Here is a 13,443-nt window from a genome sequence, read left to right as displayed (position 1 = left end):
AGGCAGGATGAGGCCAGGAGTTTGAGACCAGCCTGGGCAACATGGTGAAAAACCCATCTCTACAAAAAATACAAAAATTAACCAGGCATAGTGCCTGTAGTCCCGGCTACCCAGGAGGCTGAAGCAGGAGGACCGCTTGAGCCAGGAGGTCGAGGCTGCAGTGAGCTATGTTGGTGTCACTGTACTCCAGCCTGGGCAACAGAGTGAGACCCTGGCTCAAAAAAAAAAAAAAAAGGAGTTGAATCTGTGTTCTCCTGGGACTTCCAAACAATGAGTAAGCAAATGAGATTGTTTCAGGTGGCTGCTATGGAGAAAATAAAACAGGATAATATAAGGCAATTGACCTCAGAGGAGGAGAATGGAGAGGGATTTGTTATTTGAGGGGAAATATTTGGGCTGAGCCCTGAATGTTGAGGAATCAGCCATGCAAAGATTTAGGGGAGCGGCAGGGCAAAGGCCCCAAGGCAGGATGCCTCGGCTTTTTCAAGAAATGTAAGAAGGTCCAGGAGGCTGGAGGGCAGTGAGCGAGGGGTGGTGTTGGGGGACGTGAGGCCAGAGTGGTGGCTGGGCGGGCAGGGTCCCACTTATCAGGCTCCTTGTCGTGAAGGACTGGTTGTGGTCACATCTGCAGAGGGAAGTCCTTGGGGGTTTTGAGGCAGGGCAGGAATGTGTGGTCTGATTTAGGCATGGAAGGATTACTCTGGCTGCTGTGGAGAATGGTCAGGGATTGGGGAAAGTGACATGGGGAAGGAGGGAGACCAGTCAGCTGGGGACAATGGTGAGAAGGAACAGTGGCATGGACTAGATGGGCCAGTGCAGGTGGCACGAACCCGATGCATTGGAAGGTAGAGCCCACCTGTTGTGCTTTTGGCTGGGTGGGAGGCCAAGGGACAGAGTGGTAGACGAGGTGATTCTGTGTTGATTCCCTCTGTCTGCATCCAAAAGAAATCAGCTTGGGAGTGAATAGCCCCCCTGTCTTGTCAGTTCCCTGTCCTTTGTGGTCTCTGGAAGTGTGACATGGTGGTCCGAGAATTGGGATTGCTGACTTCCTCAGCACCCCTCCCCCTGATACACACACTCACACACACACTCACTGACACACACATACGCCAGCCTGGGCCTCCCACGATCGGTCACTTCCTCTATAAAGCATCGGCCGCAGCCTCTGCCTCCACATACCCTAGCCCTCTCCGTGGCCGGCTGGAGAACCCTACTCACCCTCGCCGCCCTGTGTTGCAGACTTTCCGCCTCTATCGGGAGTACAAGGACCACGTTCTTGTGAAGGCCTTCATGGAGTGCCAGAAGAGGAGCTTGGTCAACCGGCGCCGGGTCAACCACACGCTGGGCCCCAAGAAGAACCGGGCCCTCCCGTTCGTGCCAATGTCCTACCAGCTATCCCAGACCTACTACAGGTGAGTACCTGTCAGGAGCCCTGGGTACTCCGAGGTTGAGCCACGCCTTGTCTGTAAAGAGGAGCAAAGGAAGCACCGTGGCCATGAAAGCGTGTAGGAGCCAGGGACCTTCGCAGCCTCATGTGCAAGATGCAGGCTCGGGTTTCCTGCAGCCCCTTACCTCCTTCCTGGTGTGGGGATCAGGTGAGCGCTGGCAGCTTCTTTGTGTTGGCGGCATTACCATTTTGCAGGTGGTTTGTTTCCGTTTCTCTCGTCAGATGGAGTGAAATCAGTTTGCATTTAATAATTGGCCTGGCTGGAAGTCCACCCTCCTGTTCCAGCATAGCCTCAGTCCCTCTTCCACGTAGCCCTGAGACCTGGGAAGCCTCCTGGGCCCATTCACAGCACCAACAGCCAGTGCAGGATTGGGGTGCGGAGGTGCATGCAGACAGGCATCCTCCTGGGGCTCCCTCCTGAAGCGCTCTTGCAGTGTGGCTTCATGCCGCAGAGGGCGTTGCACCACCAGCCTCCTGACCACACGCAGAGAGTCCCTGAGAACATTCCCAAGCTGCCATCTTGACGGCTTCCCCTTCACACCATTCTCCTTGCCTGCACTCAGGTCTGCACGGGGCTGCAGTCGGATGCTCAGAGACAGCACCATGAATCTTCTTTTGGTTCTTTGATCCCATCCCTTCCCCACGACGGCAGACACTTCCTCCTCCCCAAACCCTGACCCCGAATGACCCTCAGGCCTCTGGGAAGTAGGTGTGGCAGCAGAAGATACGTGCCCAAATCCAACAAGGCCATTTGTCACGGAGACACTGCTCTGACCGCATGTCTCCATCTGAACCGAGGGCAGTGGTCACAGACAAGGAAGGCCTTTTTGGTTCCTCCCTCTGACCCTGGTAGCAGGGTCATGGAATGTTGCTCTCTGGACAGAGCCGGGGAAGTGACTCACCAGGCACTGCGTGGAGACAGCTTGGGCACATGTGTAAGACCAGGGCTGGCTTTGTGCGGAGACTATTATTACAGAAAGCGTGTTCACCATCCCTAGTTCAGCAGCTGTGTACAGTGAGCCCCTGTAAGGTGAGCCTGCCAGCGCCCTCCTGGAGCGCCAGGTGAGGCCACATTGAATTAGATGAGGAGACAGGACTCTGCCTGGAAGGTACTCAGGCAAGCGGTAAAGAGAGACACAAACACCGGTAGGTGGGAATGCAGCGCCTTCATCTGGGATGGGACAGAGAGCTTTCGGGGAGAAGTGGGGCGTTTTGCTTAGCTCTCACCATAATGGTTTGACGTGCTCATAGTCCATCCAAATGAAGGCTTCCCACAGCTGGCCCTCAGTCAGGCCCTTCCTTTCTTTTTGTCTGTAGGATTTTTACGTGGCGATTTCCAAGCACCATCTGCACGGAGTCATTCCAGTTTTTGGACAGAATGCGGGCTGCCGGCAAGTTGGACCAGCCTGATCGTTTCTCTTTCAAAGACCAGGATAATAACGAGCCCACAAACGACATGGTGGCCTTTTCACTGGACGGCCCTGGAGGAAATTGTGTGGCCGTCCTGACCCTCTTCTCTCTGGGCCTCATTTCTGTGGATGTCAGGATCCCGGAGCAGATCATCGTGGTAGACAGCTCAATGGTGGAGAATGAGGTCATCAAAAGGTAAGAGTCCGGCATCCGCAGCACCACGTCTGGCCACGTGCTAGGCATTGGCCAGATACAGACGGGCAGGGGTCAGCAGTGCCTTCTGGGAGCTTGTGGGATGGGAGTTGCAGATGAGTGACTGGGGATTATAGGCCGGTGTCTAAGGTGTCCTCTGCTGGTGCCTCCCAGGTGTTATGGGAATCAGCCAAAGAGAAGGACGCAGCACAGCGGGGCAGGGGAGGGGCAGGGAAGAGAAGGGAGGACTGTTCCTGAGGGCCTCGCAACAGAACTGGGGCTTCCTGGGGAAATGGGTGTTTTCTGGGCTGAGAGACGGGCAAGAGGAACAGTCCCCACAGAGATGCAGCTATGTGACAAGGGGTGAGCCCGGTGCACGGGAAGGTGGGAAAGGGGATGGATCTGGGGCAGCCATCCACACCAGCCTTGGTAATGAAGCATAGCCAGTTGCTGGGGCCACTGCTGAAGCCCAGCCACAGAGGCCTCTCGAGGGAGGGGAGAGGCTGCAGTAGCAACTGGCTGGCCTATGCTCAGGTATCCAGGTCACAATTCCCTTCTAGCTTGGGGAAGGACGGCAGCCTGGAGGATGACGAGGATGAAGAGGATGACATGGACGAAGGCGTAGGGGGCAAGCGCCGGAGCATGGAGGTGAAACCTGCGCAAGCCTCCCACACCAACTACCTGCTGATGAGGGGCTACTACTCCCCCGGCATCGTCAGCACCCGCAACCTCAACCCCAACGACAGCATTGTGGTCAACTCCTGCCAGATGAAGTTCCAGCTCCGCTGCACCCCTGTGCCCGCCCGGCTCAGGCCTGCTGGTGAGTGCTCCTGCTGGTGCTGTGGGAGGGCCCGGCCTCGCCATCATCCAGGAAGACCCTGAGGCCTGGCCTGGGACCAAGACCTTCAGGCTCCCCAGGCCAGGCGTGCAGCCACAGGACACACAGAAAAACACACCCCATCCTTGCGGCCAACTCAAGGGATGCCTTCCCCAGGTGCCTGTGCTGTGCCCACACCTCTGTGGGAAAGTTCCCCGCACCGCCTATTTTAGTCACAGCTGTGCTGCAGGCGCCAGCAGTCACTCAGGTGGGCTCACAAGGAAGAGCAGAGCACTTCCACTTCCCCACCCCGCCCACTCTCCGCGGGCGGCCCCGTCACTGCCCGGGCTCTAGTCTCCTGGTGCTTAGCTCTGCAACTCTAAAGTGTGCGCTCTTAGGAAACTTTTAGGTATTATCTTTTGACCCCTTGCTAGGAAAGATAAGTATTCCGCTCACATTCATGATCTCCTGCCTCCTTTACTTCCAATTTTGACACTATTTTAGTTCTGTTGATGACCTTTGAAACTTTACTTTTTATTTTTATTTATTTATTTGAAATGATTGAGACGGGGACTCGCTATGTTGCCCAGGCTGGTTCCAAACTCCTGGCCTTAAGTGATTTTCCCACCTCCGCCTCCCAAAGTGATGGGATTACAGGCATGAACCACCACACCAAGCCTATTTTTTAGGGTCTTGCTCAGTTGCTCAGGCTGGAGTGCAGTGGCACGATGATAGCTCACTGTCATCTCTAGCTCTTGGGCTCAGGTTATCCTCCTGTCTCAGTCTCCTAAGTAGCTTGGACTATAGGCATGTGCCACCACAGCCAGCTAATTTTTTAATTTTTTGTAGAGACAGGGCCTTCCTCTGTTGCCCAGGCTGGTCTCAGGCCTCAAGGGATTCTCCCGCCATGGCCTCCCAAAGTGCTGGGACAACAGGCATGAGCTACCATGCCAGACCTAGTTTATGTAATATTCTAAATCCTTTGTTGCCATTTCAATGATGTTCTCAGCGTCTTTACCAGGAGTAGATTCTATGTCAAGAAACTCAAGAAACCACCTTCTTTGCTCATCTATAAGAAGCAAGTCCCCATCTGTTCAAGTTTGATCCTGAGATTGCAGCAGTTCCATCCCATCTTCGGACTCTACCTCTAGTTCTCTTGTTATTTCCAAGGCATCTGCAGTTACTTTCTCCGCTGAAGACTTGAACCCCTCAAAGTCATCCATAAGAGTGGGAATAAATTTCTTCCAAACTCCTGTTGATGCTGGTATTTTGACCACCTCCCATGAATCACAGATGTTCTTAATGGCATCTAGAATGGTGACTCCTTTCCAGAAGGTTTTCAGTTTCCTTTGTCCAGATCCATCAGAGGAATCACTATAATAGCTATAGCTTTACGAAATGTAGTTCTTTCTTTTTTTTTTTTTTTTTTGAGACAGTTTCACTCTTGTCGCCCGGACCGGAGTGCAGCGGCGTGATCTCAGTTCACTGCAACCTCCACCTCCCAGGTTCAAGTGATTCTCCTAGCTCAGCCTCCCGAGTAGCTGGGATTACAGGTGCCCACCAACACACCCGGCTAATTTTTGTATTTTTAGTAGAGACGGTGTTTTACCATGTTGGGCAGGCTGGTCTTGAACTCCTGCCCTCAGGTGATCCACCTGCCGTAGCCTCCCAAAGTGCTGGGATTACAGGCGTGAGCCACTGTGTCCGGCCATCAAATGTATTTCTTAAATAATAAGACTTGAAAGTGAAGTGACTCCTTGATCCATGGGGTACAGAATGGATGTTGTGTTAGCAGGCATGAAAACAACATTCATCTCCTTGAACATCTCCATCCGAGCTCATGGGTGACCAGGGGCATCATGAATCAGCATACCATTGAAAGGAATCTTTTTAGTCTGAGCAGTAGGTCTCTACAGTGGGCTTAAAATATTCAGTAAGCCACATTGTAAACAGATGTGCTGTCATCCAGCTTTGCTGTTCTGTTTATAGAGCACAGGCAGAATAGATTTAGCGTAATTCTTAAGGGCCCTAAGAATTTGGGGATGGGAAATGACCACTGGCTTCAACTTAAAGTCACCAGCTGCATTACTTCCTATCGAGAGTGGCCTGTCGTTTGAAGCCTTGAAACCAGGCCTTGCCTTTTCCTTTGTAGCTATGAAAGTCCTAGATGGCATCTTCCAACATAAAGCTGTTTTGTGCACATTGAAAATCGGTTTAGTGTATCCACCTTCATTACTGATCTCAGCTAGAGCTTCTGGAGAACTTGCTGCAGCTTCTCCATCAGCACTTGGTGCTTCACCTTTTACTTTTATGTTACGGAGACAGCTTCTTTCCTTAAACTTCATGAACCAACCTCTGCTAGCTTCCAAGTTTTCTTCTGCATCTTCCTCACCTTTCTCAGCCTTCATAGAATTGAAGAGAGTTAGGGCCTTTCTCTGGATTAGGCTTTGGCTTAAGGGAAGGTTGTGGCTGGTTTGATCTATCCAGACTGCTGAAACTTTCTCCATGTCAGCAACAAGGCTGTTTTTGCTTTATTATTGTTTGTGTGTTCCCTGGAGTAGCACTTTTAATTTCCTTCAAGAACTTTTCCTTTGCCTTCACAACTTTGACTAACTTTGGCACAAGAGGCCCAGTTTTCATCTATATTGGCTGTCACCATGCTTTCTTCGCAGAGCCTGATATTTTCTAGCTTTTGATGTAAAGTGAGAGATGTCCAACTCTTCCTTTCACTTGAACACAGAGGGGTCACTGTAAGGTTATTAACTGGCCTGACTTCAATATTGTTGTGTCTCAGGAATAGGGAGCCCCAGGAGAGGGAAGAAAATGGGGAATGGCTGGTCCCTGGAGTTGCCAGAACACACATGATACTTACTAATTAAGTTTGCTGTCTTATGTGGGCATGGTTTGTGGTGCCCCAAAACAATTACAATAGTAAGGGCAAAGATCACTGATCACAGGTCACCATCACAGATATGATAATCATGAAAAAGTTGAAATATTCTGAGAATTCCCAAGCATGACAGACACAAATCGAGCACACGGTGTTGTGAAAGTGGTGCCCGTAGACTCTCTTGATGCAGACTTGCCGCAAGCCTTCGGTATGTAAAAAACCCAAGAACACAATATCCGTGAAGCACAGTGAAGTGAGGTGCGCTGTTGAAGTTGATGGTGTTCACTGTACATTTCATAACCACAGTTAGAATTCTATACTTTGTCTGGAGTTTGGACTGGGCAAAAATGTAGTGATAACCTATCAGTTATGGCTTTAGCAGAGACATATTCTATAGGAAGCAACAGAAGCCAGCCCTGGCTAGTGTAGGCGAAAAGTAGGGTGTGTAGAAGGGGCCTGGAGTATCTCACAGGGTCTAAGGAACAGTGGGTACATGAGCAGCAGGAAGGGATGGGACCAGGCCAGCCCTGGTCAGGGACTCCCCGTCAGAGCACTGGACTTTACAGTTCTCGAACCTCAGTCCTCGGCCTCTGTGCCCTTCACTTTACATCTTGAGCAGGAGAATCATAGTGGCCAAGAGAAATCCAGTCAGCTGTTGTGTCCCAGTCAGCTGTAGTCAGAGGCCCAGGGTCACGGATCAGGAGCCTGACTGCCAGGGGCCCAGTGTGTCCACCCAGCAGGTGACCCCTGTGGCTGTCGGGGAAGCAGTGAGTTGGTGCTGGAGCATGCCTTTCCTGGGTGTGGCCTGTGCATTGGTCAGGGGAGGGGGGCCTCTGTCGGGCTGCCTCTGATCTTCCTCTGTGTCCCCACAGCCGCTCCTCTGGAAGAGCTAACAATGGGAACCTCCTGCCTCCCTGATACGTTCACCAAGCTGATAAACCCCCAGGAAAACACCTGCAGCTTGGAGGAGTTTGTCCTCCAGCTGGAGCTGTCTGGGTATAGTCCCGAAGACCTGACTGCTGCCTTGGAGATCTTGGAAGCCATTATAGCCACGGGTTGTTTTGGGATTGACAAGGAGGAGCTGCGCAGACGGTTCTCGGCCTTGGAGAAGGCAGGTGGTGGGCGCACCAGGACATTCGCAGATTGCATCCAGGTGAGCTGTGCTTTAGGTTAGCCGGATATCACTGAAGCGGAAATTGCAGCTCCCAGGCCAGGTGCGCACTGAGGATGGGCTTGATTTGGGGCATAGCATGCTGCGTTCTTTTTAAACGTTGAATTAGTCATTAACACTTGAAAACTGGGGCATTTCACATCCGCTTTGAGGGTACAGTTGTGGATCCCCAAAGGTCACACGGCTGACGTGGTTCACGAGCGGCCAGAGAGGAAGAGACGCTGCTCCAGGGCACAGGGCTAGCAAGGGGCAGCCCTGGGGCTGGGAGCCAGGCCTGCCTCGTGGGCCTGGGCTGCTCAGGGCACTCAACCCGCCAGTCAGGGGAGGCCACTCCACTCGTCCCCCGTCACCAGCGTGGAGGATCCCGAGCTCCCCACAGACCCCGCGTGTCTCCTGCCTCCCCAGGCCCTCCTGGAGCAGCATCAGGTGCTGGAGGTCGGTGGCAACACTGCGCGCCTGGTAGCCATGGGCTCTGCCTGGCCTTGGCTCCTGCACTCCGTGCGGCTGAAAGACAGAGAAGACGCCGACATCCAGAGAGAAGACCCCCAGGCCAGACCCCTGGAGGGGTCTTCCAGTGAGGACAGCCTCCCCGAGGGGCAGGCACCTCCTTCTCACAGCCCCCGGGGCACCAAGAGGCACGCCAGCTGGGCCAGTGAGAATGGGGAGACCGACGCCGAAGGCACCCAGATGACCCCTGCCAAGAGGCCAGCGCTCCAGGACTCAAATTTGGCCCCCAGCCTTGGGCCCGGAGCTGAAGATGGGGCAGAAGCCCAGGCCCCATCTCTACCCCCAGCTCTTGAAGACACCGCTGCAGCGGGAGCAGCACAGGAAGACCAAGAGGGTGTCGGTGAGTTCAGTTCCCCAGGCCAAGAGCAGCTGAGCGGCCAGGCGCAGCCTCCAGAGGGCTCTGAAGACCCCAGAGGTACCGCGCGCCTTGTCCCCCACCCCACCCTGGCTTTCCCTCCCCTCCGCCCTGATGGGCCTCACACCTTCCTCCGAGGATGGGGGACCTGCCACTGGCACAAAAGGGGCTTGACTTCAGCTTCTCAGAGCCTGAGCCCCGAGGGGGAGGATACTGCCTGTAAATGCATTTCCAGGGGAGGGCAGGCCTCCCACATCCCCAGGCAGCACTGTGAGTTCCGGAGCAGGAGCTCAGGCGGTGGGGCCAGCGTGTGCACTGCAGCGGCTGCTGTGGGGCAGTGATGGCATGGGGGTCTCAACTTCCTCGGGTGGCAGCACGCCCTTTCCTTTCCTGCACGTCTGTCATCAGCAGCGGCCTTCTCATGTGGCTTCTCTGGGCGTTTTTGTTTTCTTTGGGGTGTTTTTGCCTCGGGTTTTATACCACCCTTGTGGTCAGGGCTTCTGGGTGGAAAATGAGGTGTTCGCTGGCTTCCTGCAATGTGGGGCTTGTCCGGGCCTGGGACGCTGCTTGCATGTAGCGCTGTGTGCGGCAGTCTGCCCGGCCCTGCCACCTCCAGGGTGGCCGCTCTGTGAGATGCTCATTGTCCTTTTTTTTGACACTTCACCCCCTGAGCCTCGAGGTGCCCTGCTCATGCTAGGTACCATGCTGAAGGTTGGAGGGCAGAGATGGCTTCCCTGACTTTCCGAGTCTCTCACATTCTCTTCCTCCTCCCTCAGGGTTCACAGAGAGTTTCGGAGCTGGCAACATCTCCCAGGCAGCACGGGAAAGGTGGGTGTGGGGTTCTGGCTCCGGGGCCTGGGGCGGGGCTCTTGACAGGGACCGAGTGTAAGGATTTGTGTGAGGGTCTTTGAGGGTCTTTCCCCAGGTACCAGCTCTGACAGCCTGCCCGGCACCGTGGTTCTCGGCAGGGGTACTTGGAGGGGCGCAGTGGGCGAGCAGCAGGCGTGCTGAGCACTGGCAGTGCCCAGGTCGGCCTGGAATGAGGGCCGCGCTTCCAGAATGCCCAGGGCGCTGGTGGAGAACCATGCCTGGTGCTGTCAGCTGTGCTTCACTGGCTCCTCATGGCCCACAGGCACCTCACCCACTCCTGCAGATGAGCCAGGGGTCCACAGAGGGATAAGCCCTGAATGCCCAGCTGCCCCCGGGACAACCATGCCACAGATACAGGAAGCAAGGGAGCCGCAGAAGCCCCTCTGGTGGGGGTGCCTCCCATGAGTATGTGTGCTGACCCCAGATTGGCAGGACCCAAGCGCCCTGTGTCCTGGCTTTCAGGAGCTCAGGTGTGCCCCCTCCAAGGCCCAGCCATAGCGATGAGAGCCTGGTGTCCAGCTCTTCTGGGTCCGCCCCACTCGTGGGCCCCGGGTGGCTGTTCAGTCTCTGGTTTAGTAACAGAAACGTCTGTTTCGAGGAAAGCGTGCCTGGAACTCTGCACATGGCGTGGAGCAGAGCTTCAGGGTCATGCTCCCGTGAGCTTCGCCACAGCCTGGAGGTGGTTTCTGCCTGGGCTGCCAGTAGAGCTGGCAAGTCCAGGAGTCACAACCCTTGTCCCTCTCCTGCCAATGTGGGTGGGCCCACTGAGGCCTCAGTTACAGCTACATCAGAGCGGATCCCACGTCGTGGTTCCACCCAGCTGGCGGTCATGGGCCCCTCTGTCCAGACAGGAGAGAAGCAGGGAGTTTGGAAAGCAGAGAGCAAGAGGTGGCTGGTCTCAGCCCTGTGACCTGGTCCAGGCCTAGGACGCCCCTGAGCCTCAGTGTTCTGTCTGGACGAGCTGCCCTCCTGCCCCCACCAAGCCCTGATGTCAAGCCCTCTCCCTGCAGGGACTGTGAGAGTGTCTGCTTCATCGGCCGGCCGTGGCGTGTCGTGGATGGCCACCTGAACCTTCCCGTATGCAAGGGTATGATGGAGGCCATGCTGTACCACATCATGACCAGGCCTGGCATCCCCGAGAGCTCCCTGCTGCGCCACTACCAGGGGGTCCTGCAGCCCGTCGCCGTGCTGGAGTTGCTCCAGGTGTGGGGCCTTCCCGGGTTCAGCAGGGTGTGGAGGCGGCTGGGTGCACTCAATGGCCCGGCTGTGATGTTCAGGCCCCAGGCAACATGCAGTACCACCATACTGCTTGCCTGCACCTCCTCCCCCAGCTTGTCCTGGGCTCCTGCCTCTCAGGCCGTCCCTCAGTGTCCTTCACCAGCTCCGTGCTGCTGGCCAGGCTGGAAGATGGGGTGCCCGGGGTGCTTGTCTCTGATGCTTTCTCTGTGCCAGGGGTCACTAACTCATGAGCCCGCCGGGCCCCACGGGTCAAGCAGCTGCCCCCTGGTGCAGCTGCTTCCTGCTTGGCTGACTCCCATGTGTGCCTGGGGCCTCCAGCTCCTCTGGCAGCTAGGAGCTTGAAGTTGAGTGTCAAATTCCCCATGAGCCAAACAAAACCCCACCTGGAAGCCAGTCTTGGCTCACAGGAAGCTGGGATTTATCCCGCGCTGCAGGCCTCTCCTCCACAAATGAGATTCAGCGTGGTGGCCCCAGCCAGCGCTGTACACGTGCTGCTCAGGCAGCTGCCTCTCCCGCCAGGGCCTTTGCCTGAACCCTCCTGGTACATGCCCACCTGCCTCATGCCCAGTTCAGGTGCCCCCTGCTCTGGGAAGTGGCTCCCTGGTACAGAGGGGGCATTCCATAAATGCTTGAAGAATAAATCAACAAGCAGGCGAGGGCAGTGCCGCTGTAACCTGTGTGTCTGGTGTCTCCAGGGCCTGGAGTCCCTCGGCTGCATCCGGAAGCGCTGGCTGAGAAAGCCGAGGCCTGTCTCGCTCTTCTCTACACCCGTGGTGGAAGAGGTGGAAGTGCCCTCCAGCCTGGACGAGAGCCCCATGGCTTTCTATGAGCCCACCTTGGACTGTACCCTCCGGCTGGGCCGTGTGTTCCCCCATGAGGTCAACTGGAACAAGTGGATCCACCTCTAGGACCCCTGTGGGCGTCCCCTCCCTCCCAGCCACCGCCTGCCACACCACTCCTGCCTGGTGCTCGGCAGACCCCACTGTGCCCTGGCCTTGGGTCTGCCGAGCCTCCTGCAGCAGGGGACGGGTGCTTTGGCCAGAGTCACAGACTGACACGTTTCCCACTGTACTGGAACTCTGGAAAGAGGGGCTCCCCCACCTGCCCATCCCCCAGGCTCTTCTGGGCCTTCCCCTTGGGAACTGGCCTCATCACACCGGGAGTTGGTGCTTCTTGTCTCTGGGTCTCCAGAGTTTGCCCCGCCTGTGCACACCTCACATTCCAGACTCTAGCCATCTCGGCAGGATCTCCTGGCTCCTTGAGTGCCCAGGTGCCACCAAGAGGAAGGGCCTTGTGGGATACACCTTGCAGAATAGGGATCGGTGTGCCCCGCTGCGAGGGGCCCCCCATGGGGACTGTGGCCCCTCCGCAGGCAGGACATCCCAACCCCTGGCTGGGACTGAACCACCCAGAGCGGAGCGGCTCCCTTTTCAGCCTTGTGAGTCACCTGGCAGGCCCCAGCTGGGCTGGCTGTCCGTGTCCCTCAGCCTGGCTGGTGATTCCTTGCAGGCCAGAAATGAAGAGTCCCTGTAGGTTTTGGTTTTGTTTGTTTTATTTTGTTCTTTCACCTTTTTTCCTCATTAAAAAAAAAAAAGTCCCTGTGGAGTGTACTTATTTATTTTTTGATTAAAGGGAAGTAAAATGCATTCTGTTTTGTGTGTTTCCTAAAGAATCAGTGATTCCCCTAGGGGACTCCCTGCTTTGGCTGCAGAACAACCTGGAATGGCTGTTCCCATTGAAACCAAAGGAAGAGGGAAGGCCCTGATCCTAAGCTCGGCAGCCCCACCCAGCCTCAGCCAACAGGTGAGAGATGGCCTCCAGGATGGAGAGGGGCACAGGCAGCTCCCTCACCACCTTCTCAGCTGGTCCCAGGCCTGTCCCCCACAGAGCAGCTCCCAGCCCAGTGCCAGGCCCACGATCAGCTCAGCTCAGCACAGCCGGTGTTGTTGGCAGGGCCTGCGGGATGGGTCTGGCCCCTTGAAGTTCTCTTGAGCTCACATTGTTACATTTTTTTAAGTTAGTTGCCAACATTTTTAAAATGTAGAGTTCACATTTTTTTTTAAAAAAAATTCAGATTTCTGTCTTCTCTTAAAATGGAAAGTTCCAGTAACAATGGACTTAGCTTCCTGCCTGTGGCAGTCAGAAGTGCTAAGCAGAGGCCGCTCCCTCTAGGTGGGATGTGCCCCGACCTGGCCAGCTGTGTCTCACACCCACCTGCAGCTTCTGTCACCTAGAAAAGTGTCCCCTCTGGGGAACATGTACCCCTGACCTGACCCACCTTCCAACCCTATGTCTCCATCCTCCCTCTACGAGGGACCAGGGCCCTGGTCACTCTGGGCCACACTTCTGGATGAGGAGGGACAAAGGCAGGAACTTGGGAGTCAGAGTCCTGAGAGTGAGTCCCCGCACTGCCTAGCCTGGTCAGGTCTTAGTGTCCATTTTTTTTCCCTTTAAAGTTTCACTCAAGTGTAGAAACAATAGTGTTCTATGGGATTTTTTGAGGCAATCAAGTAGAATAGTGGATGTGGTCTGCTTCATAAATAAA

At 55.4% G+C, this 13,443-nt stretch overlaps 1 protein-coding gene across 2 annotated transcripts in view; it reads left to right on the top strand.

Moving 5' to 3' along the window:
* The window catches only part of GTF3C1 (general transcription factor IIIC subunit 1), an 88,848-nt gene extending 76,304 nt beyond the window's left edge, over positions 1-12,544 (top strand). The window contains exons 30-37 of one of the 2 annotated variants that reach the window (XM_008959898.4): positions 1,240-1,412; positions 2,765-3,052; positions 3,610-3,869; positions 7,629-7,909; positions 8,333-8,849; positions 9,566-9,617; positions 10,670-10,862; positions 11,594-12,544. In XM_008959898.4, the coding sequence (XP_008958146.2) occupies positions 1,240-1,412; positions 2,765-3,052; positions 3,610-3,869; positions 7,629-7,909; positions 8,333-8,849; positions 9,566-9,617; positions 10,670-10,862; positions 11,594-11,806 (1,977 nt within the window). In that variant the 3' untranslated portion in view covers positions 11,807-12,544. The remainder of the gene's footprint in view (positions 1-1,239; positions 1,413-2,764; positions 3,053-3,609; positions 3,870-7,628; positions 7,910-8,332; positions 8,850-9,565; positions 9,618-10,669; positions 10,863-11,593) is intronic. The other variant, XM_008959899.5, reaches the window with a different exon arrangement.
* Positions 12,545-13,443: the final 899 nt, after the last annotated feature.

The sequence above is a fragment of the Pan paniscus genome, chromosome 18 (genome assembly GCF_029289425.2).
Source record: "Pan paniscus chromosome 18, NHGRI_mPanPan1-v2.0_pri, whole genome shotgun sequence".
Lineage (NCBI taxonomy): Eukaryota > Metazoa > Chordata > Mammalia > Primates > Hominidae > Pan > Pan paniscus.
Note: the sequence above shows the minus strand (reverse complement) of the source record. Positions and strands in the feature narration are given on the sequence as shown.